Source organism: Ictalurus punctatus, chromosome 3, assembly GCF_001660625.3.
Source record: "Ictalurus punctatus breed USDA103 chromosome 3, Coco_2.0, whole genome shotgun sequence".
Lineage (NCBI taxonomy): Eukaryota > Metazoa > Chordata > Actinopteri > Siluriformes > Ictaluridae > Ictalurus > Ictalurus punctatus.
The window spans coordinates 24695981-24712225 of NC_030418.2; the positions used below are offsets into that span (position 1 = coordinate 24695981).

The 16245-nt window shown below is 40.7% G+C and overlaps 1 protein-coding gene across 3 annotated transcripts in view; it reads left to right on the forward strand.

Annotated features, from left to right (window-relative positions):
- LOC108263736 (adhesion G protein-coupled receptor A1) overlaps nucleotides 1-16245 on the forward strand; it is a 249881-nt gene that overhangs the window by 102622 nt on the left and 131014 nt on the right. For all 3 annotated transcript variants that reach the window (XM_017464813.3, XM_047154070.2, XM_053679792.1), the window contains one exon: nucleotides 3974-4123. In XM_017464813.3, coding sequence (XP_017320302.2) covers nucleotides 3974-4123 — 150 coding nt within the window. The remainder of the gene's footprint in view (nucleotides 1-3973; nucleotides 4124-16245) is intronic.

Sequence of the window (16245 nt, forward strand, 5' to 3'; positions counted from 1 at the left end):
CATAAGCACCAGCACTCACTACAGCAACTTACATATAATATTTTTGATCTAACATGTTCTACATGTTCTATCGAAATGTAAGATATTTGGTGATTTGGCCACTGCTACAAATACTTCTTTAAAGCTAAAGCCTTAAAGTTCTAATTTTAAACAATATACTCTTTTTAAGTAAGTAATGATTTGAATTTATTCAAAGTCACAAAAATAGTATTCATATACTTATGGGAAGACCCAGATATTTTTTGGGAGGGTGCTGGTGGGTATAAGGCAACTATGGTAGTGCCCAAAAATGTTAATGTTCCTGCAAATTGATGAAGTGTTTACTATGAATAGCCTTTATTGTGGTCAATATGATAATACACTGACTCAGTAATGAGGCATATAGCTATTTGAATAAGACCTCAAGAATATATATGCCAGGTGCAAAATAAATACAATGGACTATCAATCGGACTATCAAGCGGATTATCATTTGCATATTTGCAGGGAAGAGACAAATAAACATACAATGCTATTTAGAGTAGAAAGTGTAGTCTAGTGTAGGATCACTTTGAATATATGCTTGCATCTCTGTGGCATGCATCAACATTTCTTTCAATAAATATGCTTCTGATAAGACTATTCTCATGAAATTTTCAACAGACATCAGATTTAACTCAAGAAATCCAGAAATATAAAGAGTTCACAACATTCAAGCGAACCCCTAGACGTTAAAAAAAAATTGACGCTTTGACGCCACGCATTTTACGCATGGGTGTGAACACAGCCATTGACATCCATTAGGGTGTTAAACGGACCATTTTTCGCGCTGCGAAAAACATCCCAATGTGAACAGGCCTTAAAGTGCAAGGAGCGTATGAGGCCACCAGGGTCACATGGATCTCCAAATGGAATATTAATGAAATAGCCACAAAAATTTGGCAAGTATTTTCATCTCTCCTTTTCAAGTGTGCTGCACACTCAGAAGCAGTACTTGCAAACTTTACTGACTCTACACTTACAGTGCCCTCCACTAATATTGGCACCCTTAGTAAATATGAGCAAAGAAGGCTGTGAAATATTGTCTTTATTGTTTAACCTTTTGATCTTTTGTTAAATTAATTCACAAAAATTCTCTGCTCAGATGGATATCAAACAATTGCAAACAAAACACAGGTTTATCCAAAAGAAAATATCTTTTTTGAATGGGGTGCCAACAATGAATGGGTGTGCAACAAGCTTTGGCATCCCTATGAATTCATATGAGTAAAATATATTTTAATGTATATTCCCAATTATATTTTAATTTTTTTATTACACCTGGGTGACCAGGAACAGGAAATTGTTCAACCATGACTTGGCATAAATATGAGGTAACACATAGGCCAAATTCCCTGGTCATTCATAGCAATAGGTAAGACCAGGGAATATAGCTGTGATTTGTGACAAAAGGTTGTGGAGCATCAATAAATGGGAAGTGGCTATAAGAAATTAGCACAAGCATTAAAACTGCCCATTTCCACCATTAGGGCAATAATTAAGAAGTTCCAGTCAACTGGAAATGTTATGAATCAACCTAGAATTGGACGTGTATCTATCGTCTCAATGCACTGGAAAGGGGATGGTTCGAGTGGCCAAAAAATCTCCAAGGATCACAGCTGGAGAATGGCAGAAGTTGGTTGTGTCTTTGGGTTAGAGAGTCTCCAAAACTAAAATCTGAACTCACATATATCACCACAAGTTGTTTGGAAGGGTTTCAAGAAAATTCTAACTCTCATCCAAAAACAAACTCAGGCATATTCAGTTTGCCAGACACTACTGGAACTTCAAATGGGATTGGGTTCTATGGTCAGATGAAACCAAAATAGGGCTTTCTGGCAATAAACACCAGAGGTGGTTTTGGCGCCCACAGAAAGGTACCCATATGGAAAAGCACCTCATGCCCACAGTTAAATATGGTGATGGCTCTTTAATGTTTTGGGGCTGTTTTTCTGCCAGAGGACCTGGACATTTCGTTAGGATACATGGCAGCATGGACTCTATCAAATATCAACAGATATTAAATGAAAACCTAATTGCCTCTGCCAGAAAGCTTAAAATGGGCTGTGGTTGGATTCCAGCAGGACAGTGATCATAACATACATCAAAATCAACACAGAAATGGTTTACTGACCACAAACTCCTGCCAAGTCCAGCCCAGTCACCTGACTTGAAACCCATGGAAAACCTGTGGGGTGAACTGAAGAGGAAAGTCCTCCAACATGGACCTCAAAATTTGAAGGATCTAGAGAGATTCTGTATGGAGTAATAGTCTCAGGTCTCTTGCCATGTATTCTTCAACCTCATTAGGCATTATAGGAGAAGACTCAGAGCTGTCTTCTTGGCAATTCGAGGTAGCACAAGGTATTGACTAAAAGGATACAAATAATTTTTGCACACCTATATTTAATAAAGATATTTTTGATAAACCTGTTTTCTTGCAATTGTCTGATATCCATAAGAGCAGAGTATTTGTGTGATTTTTTTAAAACAAAAAATCAGAAGGTCATACAATAAAGACAATTTTTCATACCTTCTTTGCTCCTATTTACCAAGGGTGCCAATATTAGTTTAGGGCACTGTATCTCATTTTATCTCCTTCTGCAATGCATCCTGATAGTGTCATGTTTTCTCTCTTCGATGAATACCATGGTATTTGTTTTGCATTCAATTCTAGTCTTATCTGCACGCATGTCCTGTCATGGGCTTGTTGCTCAGTTGTGTTCACCTGCTCTGTGTTTAGTTCTAATTAGTTTGTCTATTCATACCCTGTTTTGTCAATGTATCATTACGAAGTCTTGCCATGCATTACTGATATTAAGCCTTTTTTCTATATGTCTAATATTTTCTAATTCTGGAATTTGTGTTTTTGTACTTCCTGATTTTGACCCTAGTTTTCAATACTTATTTCTAATTATGGATTAGCAATGTTTACTGGCCTGTGTTTTGGCCCACATTACAAACTTGGATTATGATTCTTGGATTTGCCCAAGTAAATCATATACTTGTTTACACACTTGCATCCTGCTTCTCATTACACATTACAAATAGCTACACTGGTGTATGTGTCTGGTCACGTAGCCTGTCTTATTGGTCAGTTGAAGAAGCAGATTTCATTATATGCATAGCTGATATATTTGTGTTTTATAAGATTTTTTATTGCTCCATATCACTAACTAAATAAATACTTTGACATTTAGATTTCTATGTATATAATAAACATCTTTATCAAGATCATTATAATTATTGACAGGGCCTGGGAAATGCCTAATTACCTATACTGTAGTGAAATTGTTTGTGATTTAATTGAAACAATAAAAAAATTATTTAGACTTAACTTGGCTAAACTAAATGAAATGTATTCACTGTCTTGCATAACATAACATTGTGCATCTTACAAAACTCTTAGTCCTGGGACATTTGAGTTGATATTTCACCAGATGCTGTTTCGTATTTTAAAACCCAATGGAATGCTATCATTGCAGTCTTCTCTACTCCAATTGGACAGATCTTGATTACTTTGCCAGAATTCTGACACAGGTGCTTGGAGACTGCTAGACTAGTAACACTGTCCACTGAGATAACCTACATTCAACACAAATGATTTACTTGCTCTTGTAGGGTCAGTATAATGGCCTTTTTCCCACACTGGTTTTTGTGTTATTACATTACAAAAATGCTCATTTTAAAGCTCGCAATAAGGTCACTATATTACATTCTTAAATGGTGATAGATTAGAAGAGGTGCATGTTAGTATTCTCAGGCATTAGAATATTAGATTATGTCCCTCTTAAACAAGCATATTTGACTACTTGTATAAATGATTAAAGCCTAAATGAACAAATGAACACTATGAACTAATTAGAGTGATCTTACATTTGAAGAAATAATCCTTTTCTCATTATGTACATTACGGAGGTTAAGTGTTTTCTCTATCTCTCTCCCACACACACAGATACCAGTGAACACCTCCAACGCTCTGCTCCTGGCCCAACAGCTCTCCTCCTTAACTAGCAATGCAACAATGTTTGATGACATGGTGGATGTCATCTTTGTCACACATCTTGTTGAGAGAATTACACGTCTTGTGGATCACCAAAGAGAAGTAAGGGCTTTCCCCAGCCTGCTCCAAACAATCTTTTCCATTTACTGTGATTCATCTGAGCCATTCAACATTTTAACTCATATGGAAGTTTCTGTTTTTATACATTTTGTGTCACATTAGGAAGGAATCAGTAATTTGGAAAAGATTATTAAAGACCCAGGCTTAAAGCTGCTGTTTTAATAATCTTTGCAAAATTTCTCCAGACTTTCTCTCAGGCATTCCACCAAACCTCTACCTAAATCCTCACCTTAAAAAAATGCATGCACACAGTACAATGATATGAAAAAGTGTAACAAGAGACCAGTAGTGCTTTTTGATTTATGCAGGCAGTTACACACCTGATTTCAGATCCAGCAATCTGCACTGCTTACACTAATTAAATTTGTAGCTATAACCTTGTGTGCCTCTGCGTAGTTGGATCAAAAATCTGCTCCCACAAAGGTGCTTTTGTAAGTTCCATCCAAGCAAATAGCATTCACATGTCATGTAACTGACTGGAGGAAAGCAAATATGCCTGGCTAGAGTATAACTGTACAGTTAATTATGTCATGTACATTATAATGTTACAATTTGGGGTGATAGCAAATTGTACCAGAGAATATTAAGCAAAATTACAAGCTAGTGAGTAGAAACATCTGTTTCCAGGCTTTCTCTCAGCACTGAAAAGCCACACTGATGTTTGTGTGTGTGTTGCTCATTTTGCTCGGTTCCACTCATTCCTGGCTGATTTGTTTTTTTTCTTTTTTTAAGCTACTGTAATCCTAGGCATATCTCCTGTAAATAAACCACATCATCAGCCTTATTATCTTCAGCGAAAGACCGCATGTTGGCTGTTTGTGTGAATGCTTCTAAAAACTCTTCACTTTCTCTCTCTCTCTCTCTCTCTCTCTCTCTCTCTCTCTATATATATATATATATATATATATATATATATATATATATATATCTTTACTTTTCATGCAGCCCCTTTGAAAAAAAAGAAAGGCATGAGTCAGAGAGAGTTCAGGAAGTGTGTTACTCCTTACTCCCGTTTTATTATGGGGAGGGCATGGACACTTTCTGTGTGAAGAGTATGGGAGTGGACCTCAGGACCCTGGGCCGGGCACTGTCGAGGTGGCTCAGATCCTGGGGATCCCGTATGGATCTGGAGGGGGAATCGGAGATGAGCACTGCTCTGTCTCTTGCTCTTTCCTTCCGGGTTTTGGAGCTTGCGTCATCTCACCCTCTCTGACTCAGAGGAGCCAGAAGGGGGAGCCAGTGAGAAGGAGAGCGCTACCTCACACCGCAGAAAACTCCCCTTTTTTACCGACAGTGCAGCATGAGGTGTCACACTTCTGGAGAAAGACATGTTTATAATCCTGTGATGTGGGATTATTCGGCCAGTGGGGGGGATAAACAGTACAGCTATTCGGCTATGCTGAAGGTGGAGGAGGCGCTTGCGAGCCACCTCTCTCCAGCGACAGCAGCAAAATCAGGGGGGCCAGCTTTGCCATCCAAACCATGTAAGACCACTTCAGCATTGGTTGGCGAAGCCTATGCGCAGGGGTGTAGCCATCATTTCAGATGTGTGTGTGTCGGGGGGATATTCTTTTTTTCTGACTTTTGTCTAATTGATAGGTTTTATCTCTTCTTGCTCTTAATTGGCTTAATATGCAATTTATGATTCTGTACTTGCATGTTATATTGTATATTACACTGTATTATTTAAATATTGCAAATAGTGTTTAGTGTACAATGTATTGCATATACATAGCACACAGTATATAATATATACTTGTATATTCACACTGCTTTATTCTATTCTGTTCTATTCTATTCAACAGTCCCCAGTTTTTTGCCACTTTGAGCTCATTGCGACCTCTGAGCGCTCAGCGTGGGTGTGAGCATGGGCATGACACGTGACATGAATGACCAATTGTCATGGCAACATCAGGTCATGTAAAGACATATAGACATTTACACGTATAGAAATCAAAGATATGCAAATTGGCCATGGCCAGTGAAAAAGTGCGGGGGACAAATTTACGTTTTATTAAAAGTGCATTCTATGCCCATTGTCATAAAGTTGCCATGACATTTGGATAGCAGGTCTTGCTTGTGGGTCTCAACATACAATGGCAGTGTGGCCGGCCAACAAGGCAGACCTGCTGAATTGTGAGGAAGGCACAGAAGGCGAATATGTCATCCCAAGATTTCAGTTTGTCTGGTCAGTGAGCTGTCACAGGGCAACAAAAATCTGATACTTTCTTCCAACAAAATGTGAAAGCGTTAATGTCACTAAAGACCGTCTGGCAGCATGGAAACTACTGCCAAATGTGTCTCCATGGGTTCTGTCCACCATAGTAAAGGGTACCGGGTCCAGTTCATAGCTCGATCCCCCGGAGCTGTGCTCACCACATTAGTCAGCACAATGCAGAGACCAACGTTAGCCAAGGAAGTAGATCTCTCTTGGACAAATGGACCATAGAACATGTACCCCTTCTCTGATGAAGGGAGGTTTTACAGCCGTTATTTCCTGGCCCACAGAAAAGATGGGGTATGCGGCCAATTTTAGATCCTGAACCATCCTGAATTTTAGTTAATGTTAGTGTTCAAACATATCGTTCCACAGACTCAGTTTGAGAATTGGTTTGTGACGATATATCTAAAAAAGATGCATATTCCATCCATTGCCCAGTCACAGGAATTTCCTGAGGTTCGCGTTTGGAGGCAACATGTATCAATATCAGTTCTTCCCTTTGGTCTAGCTTTATCCACTTGCACCTTCACAAAGTGCTGGCTTATTTGCGACTCCAGGTAGATGTGCTAAATTACCTGGATGACTAGTTAATTCTATAGCACGATCCAGGAAGTTGGTGATTCAACATCGAGATGTTGTTCTCACCCACATGAGGGGCTTGGGGCTCAGGTTAAACTTCAGGGAAAGTTGCTTCTCCAGTCGATCGCGACTTTTCTAGGGGTTATATGGGATTTGAATATGATGAGGGCATGTCTATCCCCAACCTGCATAGGGTCAATTCTATCAACATTGAGCAACATAATGTTGGATCTGGTCTTATGGCAGCAGCAGCCAACATCCTACCGTTGGGCCCATTGCACATGAGGCCATTCAGTGGTGGCTGAAAGTCGGGGGAGTTCATCCAAGGACAAAAAACCTGAGAGTAATCAGTGTCACGCAGAAATGCCTACACGCTCTGAGAACTTGGAGGTGTCCCCAGTTTATAGTCTAAGGTCACACTCCTGGGGCATCCCTTATCGATTTAAGATTGTAATATCAGATGCCCCCTCACGGTCTCTGGCACGGCCCTCATCTGGTGTGGCATATAAATCGCCTAGAAGTGTACTCCTACCACTGAATTCCTTCTCCTCATTTGAGAGGTCACCATGTGTTAGACAATACAGCTGTGGTCACATAAATCAACCACTAGGGAGCATTACGTTTGTGCCTCCTATTCAGGCAGGGTCAATTAAGTCTTCTCTGGTGAAGGAGAAGTTCTGTCAGTGAGTGCAATGTACATTCCAGGTAACCGGAATATGGAGGCAGGTGCTGAGGCCCAAGGATTGGATGCTTCATCCACAAGTGGGTGAGTCGATATGGCGGAGGTTTGGCCAAGGGGAAATGGACATGTTTGCCTCTGAGGAGACAACATGCTGCCTGCTGTGGTTTGCGCTCACTCCTCCCACACCAAAAAAAAAACCAAAGGTCAGGGCTGGATGCCATGATACACACGTGGCTGAGGTCACATTTGTATGCCTTTCCCTTGATTTCTTTGCACCCATAGGCTCTAGCAAGAGTTCACCAATATTGTGCTATGTCTGCTGCTAGGTTTGGCCAGCTTGAATTTGGTTCTCAGAGATAATATCTCTGATGGATGGAATTCTCATTCTCAGGGATCTGGGGTCCGAGGGTTGATTTATCACCCTCAGCCAGAACTATGGAAACTGTGAGTCTGGCCCCTAAGGGGCACTCGCTCATAGATTCTGGTTTCTCAACCAAGGTTGTAGAGACCATGATAAATGCTAGAGTACCATCCATGAGAAAATTGTATGCATTCAAGTAGCAACTTTTTTAGCATGGTGTGAGGAACACAAGGGAGACCCAGTAACTACGCAATAGTTACAGTCCTGGAGTTCTTATGGGAATGTTTCTCAGCATGGTTTTCTCCTTCTACAATTAGGGTCTATGTGGCTGCCATTTTGGCCAGCTACGCCCATATTGATGGATCCTCTTAGAGGCAACATCTTCTAACTTCGAGGTGTATGCGTGGTCTCAAACAGCTGAGGCCCATTGTGCAGACCACGCATACTTTCCTGGGACCTTCTGTGGTCTGTCAGGCACCCCATTTGAGCCCTTAGAGTCAGCTTCAGTGAAGCTTCTGACTCTAAAGGTAGCTCTTTTTGCGGGCCCTGACATCTCTGTTGCCCCTTCCTGCCTTGACTTTTTCACTGTATTAGCCAAAGCCTCTCTTGGCTAATATTCTAGGGTGGATTATTCCTAAGCACCTACGTCTGCTGCCCAGCTGATAGTGTAGCAGGCTTACTCATTACTCCCTCCTCTGTTCCTTACACTGGAACAAAGAAGATTGCACCTACTGTGTCCAGTGAGGGCTGTACTGTACTTATTTCTGTTGCTCCAGCCAGTGGCGTAAGTCGGAGCAGTTGCTGGTTTGCTTGGCAGTGACCGTAGAGGTGATGCTGCGTCAAAGCAGTGCGTCTCTATTTGGATAGTGGAAGCCATCTCTATCACTTATGAGGCACACAGTCTCTCTACGCCTCTGGGCATAGGGGCTCATTCCACTGGGGGATGGGTTGCCTCCTCAAAGGCTTTATCTAAGGGGTACCCTTACAGGAAATGTGTGCTGCGGCAGGGTGGTCTACACCGCACACATTCATTCGGTATTATAGTTTGGCCTTATGGGCCAGCTAATATATGGTTCTCAGAGATAATATATCTGCTGGACGGCACTCCCTGGGAGTTTAACGTTCGCAGGGATCTATTGTCTCAAGCCAGATAGTTAATTTAATACCCTAGATTAGAACCATGGTAACTGTGAGTCTGGCCCCTGAGGGGCACCAGCTCATAGATTCCGGTCTCTCAACTGAGGTTGTAGAGACCATGTTAAATGCTAGGAACCTCAGTGAGACCCAGTTAACTGTGCAATGGCTACAGTCTTGGAGTTCTTACAGGAACGTTTCTCAGCAAAGTTGACTCGTTATACAATTAAGATCTATGTGGCTGCCATTTTGGCCAGCCACGCCCCTATTGATGACAGGCCATACACTCAGTATGACAGAGTGGGTACATTTGTTCCCACAGTGTGAAGCTCATGCAACATTGAGTTCCCTTTGAAAGGGAACGTCTGGGTTACGTAACCCTGTTCCATGAGAAGGGAACGAGATGTTGTGTAGCTTTGTCATACTGGGGCATGCGTGTGAATTGCATTTTCGCTTCAGATAATAGAGAATGACCATATGGTTCACATTTGCTGTTTTTATAGTCATGCGATGCGCAAAATTGCCACATCACCTGACCAAGGCGGGCCTATAAATAGGCGTGATTTCACATGGACTTCAGATACCGGTCACACTTGGTGCTTCCCACACCATGAAGCTCACGCAATGTCTTGTTCCCTTCTCAGGGAACAGAGTTACATGCGTAACCCGGACGTTTCCCATGAACATGCAAAAAAATTTGGCATGCAAGGATCAACCGTGTAGAGAACTCACCTTATTGGTTAACATTTAGATTTTTAGTTGCAAGTGACAAAGCAGAAAGTTTTAGTGATAGCTATATGCATTCCAGTATAATGATCTGTAGTAAAGAATCATTTAACAACAATCATAAATATTTACACATTTCCAAAATTTCTGTATTTCTTGCTCATTTATTTGGGAAAGCACAAAGTCAGTGCACTTGCTTTAGAAATGATTTCCACTATTATACTCAGAATTACAGTAGTACACATACATCAGGGCAAAGTAATTAGTGTGTATTTACTTTAGTTTCTTTGTTTTTGAGAGTGATGTAATAAGCTATCTGCGCCTATTTTCTCATTTCACTCCCTCATTTGTGGGATGACCAAGTGAAAGAAAAGTAAGAAAAATAGTGGGGAAATGGAGAAATCTGAGGTGCAGCTTATATATTGTACTGTACTAAATTTTGAGCAATTAGCCATGGACAGATTTGCATGTTTTGTCCAATTCCTAAAACTACAGCATCTCAGTTGCTCTGATCTGTATAGCTGTTGCCGGTATCTGATCTGTATAGATACTGTATAGCTGTTGTGAGTATCTGAGCTGTATAGATGCTGTATTATTGTTATCACCTGTTGTTCTGTCTGTTTTTTGTTCATTCTCATATTCTTTATTTATTACAAAATGTAATAGTACAAGACCATTTCATGACCATGGCAAAATAACTTCAGGAAAACAATATATTTTAATACTGTTTGTCTATGGACTGTATATGTCATTACATAAACCTTGAATGTCACATCATGAACACTGATATCAGAATTGCTTTAAAGCCTCAGTGAAGGTAGCTGTTTAACAAAGCTGTTAGTGAACATAACCAATTTACAATGAATTTTCTTATCAAAGAAACTCAACTGTTTTAATGATTTGTAGTGTGTACGTTCAGTGGCTTCATTAAGCAAACTTTTAAAAGCTTTCTAAATTGTACTTGACTTCACTGTAATGAAACTTGAATTTGCTAATTCAGTTAACTTGTAATATTTTAAGACATTACTTCCATAATGAAATTATTTTAATTTCCTCTGACATTGGATATACTGTATGGCTCTGTAATGTGAATTTCCATACAATCTCTAGATTAATTTTTTTTTTTTTTGAAAAGAAGTGACCACCTTGGTTTCACTACTAAAGCACTGCACCCTGGGAGCTCATCTAGTGTCTGGTTCAGAAATCTATAGCTATGTGTGGCATTCCCAAGTGGAGGGAAATGTTTATTCCAATTTAGTAAATCCAACTATGCCACCCTGGGGGAGAACCAGGGAAATACTCCAAAATAAAGGCACACAAGTTTTACCACTCGGGGCAAGAAACATGAGAGTGAGACACGAGTATGAATATAAAAGTTATTTTATTACGACACTTAAGCATCATTAAAACTTAACATACAAATGTAAACTCTCTCCCAGGAAGCACAATAAGGATTTTTAAAACTGAGCACTTCTCCAGGCCCATGCTTGGCAGGGACAAGGCAGGCCAGCTACAGCTCAGGAGGTCATCCAAACCCACTGCAAGTCACACCAAAAATCAAACACTACCTACACCATAAAGGAGTTGTGATGGCACACTGAGCATGATGTGAAGCACACACCACCGAATAAATGCAGCTAGCCTCCCCTGTCCCACCAAGACTCACTGGCTCCTGGAGAGAAAGAAGACATTGGTTAACCCAAAATTACACAAACACTAAACAACAAACAAACAAAGACAAATATTGCAGACACCGTGGTGTGGTGGCTATAATGCCCAGGCCCACTGACACCACCACACGAAATGGAGGCAGTTGACAGCACCTAAGCAGAACCAGAATTATGGTAAACAGAAATGAAAAGTATAGCCACTATAGCACGAAGACAAGAAAGCATAGCATACACCCCATCAATAGTAAGGTGGTGGTGTGGAACAACAAACCTGAAACAGGTTTGAGGCTGGAAAACACTAATTTACCACTTAGACTCTCAGATTACATGTGGTTGCAAAACATAAGCCAAACATACATCCAAAACTAAAGTAAAGCAAAACAAATGAGATGAAGCAAAACAGATCGGGTGGAACAAAACGGCAACGGCGTCACATGTAGCGTCTTCAGCTAGGGATTTGTCTTAGAGAAGACTTAGATACTCAACTCCCCACTCTCACCTTAACACAAAGATCAGAGTGTCAACCTAAATATACCAAGTCCCAGTGTGAAAAGGAGAGGTGCACTTATCATTGGGTTGAACAAACACCAGGCACGAAGTTGAATGATTACTCACAGGTACCACAGCTGGAAATACATATACATACATATCATTCAGCCACCGGCTAAATGTTGCGATCACTGAACGTGATCTCCGGTGCCAACTCGCCACAATGCACGCACCACCAGCACCGCTCTAAGACTATAAATAAACAAATTAGACTTGAGATGTTTTCCTCATTACACCGTGAGCAGAGCCTCAATGTACCTGAACAGAAATGGGGGACCAGAAATGCCAGGGGCACAAGGAACTCTGAATCACCAAGACACCCATGCACCTACCAAAATAAGGGTCCTTAAATAGTCGGGTAGCTCCCACCCCATTGGTCTGCCGAAGCCAGACCCCAAGCAGAGCCAATTGGATAGTTAAATCGCTTACCCTCCCACACATGCAATTTACAGACATACTAAATGTTATTAACTTTGTTGTGCAGTCTTTAGAGTTACTTATGTTGTAAGTCTATGCTTGTGGTGTTTTTAGCATTCCAAAAGTAGCAAATGGCATGATTCTAAAGAGGGGAAGTCTGATTAGGCTTTGGCCTTCCTGGAGGAAACTGTAGGGTTATGGCATTCTTCTTACCTTGCACAGTGCTACAGCTTAAGGGTGTGTGTGTGTGTGTGTGTGTGTGTGTGTGTGTGTGTGTGTGTGTGTGTGTGTATATATATATATATATATATATATATATATATATATATATATATATATATATATATATGCTTACTGCCCTGGAGGACTTTATTTGCACACCCATGTGGCATTAATTATTAAACAGATTTGCAGACATGCCAGTAGGTATGTGCTAAGCTAGTATTTATGTTTTCATATGCATCAGTTGGAACATGTAGTCCTGCATCTCAATATTGATCTTTTATGAAAACATTCTCAAGCTCAAAATAAACAGCTATTCCTGCTTTTTATGATTGCAGTATACTTCAGGTGAGTATACTGTAGATTTAAATCTTATTTTCTGGAAGGCAGTTCATGTTAAAAAGCAGTGAAATATTTCCATTCATAGCCTTTTATAATGCATAAACTGCACCTATTATGCTCCTGCTATTTTATATTTAGACAAGAAAAAGCATGAATTAATTCAAGTTATGTATACTGTGTTAGCTGTCTTGTAGGACACAGTAGAACCCTAGTTGAGTTCAGAAGTCGGATATTCATTACATATGTTTGTTAAATGAGTGTGATGATTATAAACAGCCTCTGTTTTACTTATAATATTTGGGGAGTTGTTGATACTATTTATCACAAAAGGATCATTCAGTTAATGGTGGATTATTTACAGCACCTAAGTTCTAGTTAAAGAAGATGTAACAGGTGGAGTGATTGAATTTGGCTTATTGGAATAGTTGATCAAATCCAACACCTATTGTATTCTTCTGTTTCTGTCAGTCTCTGCATCAGCTAGTGCATTTTGAGTTCAACCTGCTATAAAGTTTGTTAGATTTTGACATGTAAAATCGACATGGATAAATAAATTGACAGACAGTGTGCTGTTGAGCTGGTTGTGTGTTTATTCACAGAACTGTTCACAGCATGAGTTTCTCATACATTATAGATCATACATCTGAATCATGTGTTTATCAGCACCGAATTACGACTTTGTTAAGTGAAATGATGCAAAACACTAACAAGAAACGTGTGTCAGAAAGCAGGCACAAAATTAAAAGGTAAATATAGCTTTAGATAATGATGTAAATATATATATATATATATATATATATATATATATATATATATATATATATATATATATATATAGACTGATATTTGTATACTAGGGATTTAACCATATATGAATACATTATTCAGATTGAGCAGGTACGATATGAATATGGACATGAACAGCAGGTGGAGTATTGCTGTTTTTGTTGTTGTTGTTTATTTTTTTTTAAAGAAATTTGCCAACTTTAGACTAGATATATGCAGAGGGTAAAGTAGCCAAAACTTTTACTCAAGTACAAGTAAAACTACTCGTGTGCTTCAGTGAATCACTGTGCTGTATCCTTAAAACAGCACATGAACACAACACTTTAAATGCTCCGATTCATACAATGCTGTTCAGCTTTATGTGAAGAATAGTTCCATGAATGTCTTGAAAAAGTAGTATGTACTTTCTAAACTACTCCTCACCTTATTTGTCTTTTCTTGGCAGTAAAAAACTGCCTTATGTCTGTTCCCTTTCTCTTACTAAAGACATCACCTGTGTAAAATGAAATACGAGTACAAAAAACTATTTATTACCAACCTAAATTAAACACAGATAAAATGGACATTGGTGAGTCGAGTGTTTTTGTGTGAAACACCATCTCAGTATGTCAAAATTATTGTGAAGTGATTCCTAACTAATACTAATATTAATATTCTAATTAATATTAATATTCTAATATTCTAATATTCTAATTCTAATATTCCCTCATTAGTGGAGTTTGTGACTGTTAGATGCAGACCATTTTATTTACCATGGGAATTCACCACTGTCCTTATAAATGGAGTATACATTCCCCCCAGCGCTAATGCTAAGGAGGTGCTCTTTGAACTATATGGGGCTATTAGCGAACTGCAGAAAACGCACCCTAATGAACTGTTTATAATCGTCGGAGATTTCAACCATACAAATCTCAAAACAGTGCTCCCTAAATTTCACCAACATGTGGACTTTGCAATGAGAGGGGCGAACACGCTGGAACTTGTTTATACAAACATCCCCGGGGCGTACAGGACAGAGCCCCGCCCCCACCTTGGCTACTCTCTGTTATGCTAGTCCCAGCATACAGACCGCTCATCAGTCAATCCAAACCGGGGTTGAAGCAGGTGAAAACCTGGCCAGCAGGAGCCATCTCTGCTCTTCAGGACTGTTTTGAGCACACTGACTGGGATATGTTCAGGAAGGCTGCAACTGACAGCAACTCCACCAACTTGGAGGAATACATGGTGTCAGTGACAGCTACACCAGCAAGTGCACTGTCTACAAGACCATCATCACACGCTCCAACCAAAAGCCGTGGATGACTGCGGAGGTGTAAGCACTACTGAGGACCCGAGACTCTGTCTTCAGGGCAAGTGACAAGGCAGACCTAAGAACAGCAAGGGCCAAACTGTCCCGTGCCATCAGAGAGGCAAAGCGCGCACCCGCCCAGAAAATCCACAGTCACTTCACAGGTAGCGGCGACACGCGGAGCATGTGGCAGGGCATTCAGGCAATCAGCAACTACAGGACAACATCACCCACCTGTGACAGTGATGCCTCCCTTACAGATGTGCTGACCAACTCCTACACTCGGTTTGAGGTGCAGAATGACATGGCAGCGAGGAAGACCACTCCCCCTCCCAACGACCAGGTGCTGTGTCTAACCACGGCTGATGTGAGGAAAACTCTATGCAGAGTCAACCCACGGAAGGCTGCTGGACCAGACAACATTCCTGGCAGAGTGCTCAGAGGATGTGCTCAGAGATCAGCTAGCACGCTAACAAGGCTAAGAAGCTAACAAGGCTACCACCATTGTCCCCATGCCAAAGAAGTCTCCGGTGTCGTGCTTCAATGATTACCATCCCGTTGCACTCATATCCATCATCATGAAGTGCTTCGAGAGGCTCATCATGAGGCACATCAAGACCCTGCTGTCCATCTCACTGGGCCTGCTGCAGCTCGCGTATCGCACCAACCTCTCAGCAGATGATGCCATTGCCACCACCCTACATCTGCCCCTCACCCACCTGGACAAGAATGACAAGAATGCTGTTCGGAGATTTCAGTTCAGCATTCAACACTATCATTCCTCAGCACCTGAATGGAAAGCTGAACCTACTGGGCCTGAACACCTCCATCTGCAACTGGATCCTGGACTTCTTGACTGGGAGACCTCAATCAGTCCGGATTGGGAACAACATCTCCAACACCACCACACTGAGAACGGGGGCCCCTCAGGGCTGTGTGCTCAGTCCACTAATGTTCACTCTTCTGACTCATAACTGTGCAGCAATGTAGGGCTCCAATCATATCATCAAGTTCGCCGATGACACGACTGTGGTGGGTCTCATCAGCAAGAATGACGAGTCAGCACACAGAGAGAAGGTGGACTGGTGCAAAGCCAACAACCTGTCTCTGAATGTGGACAAAACAAA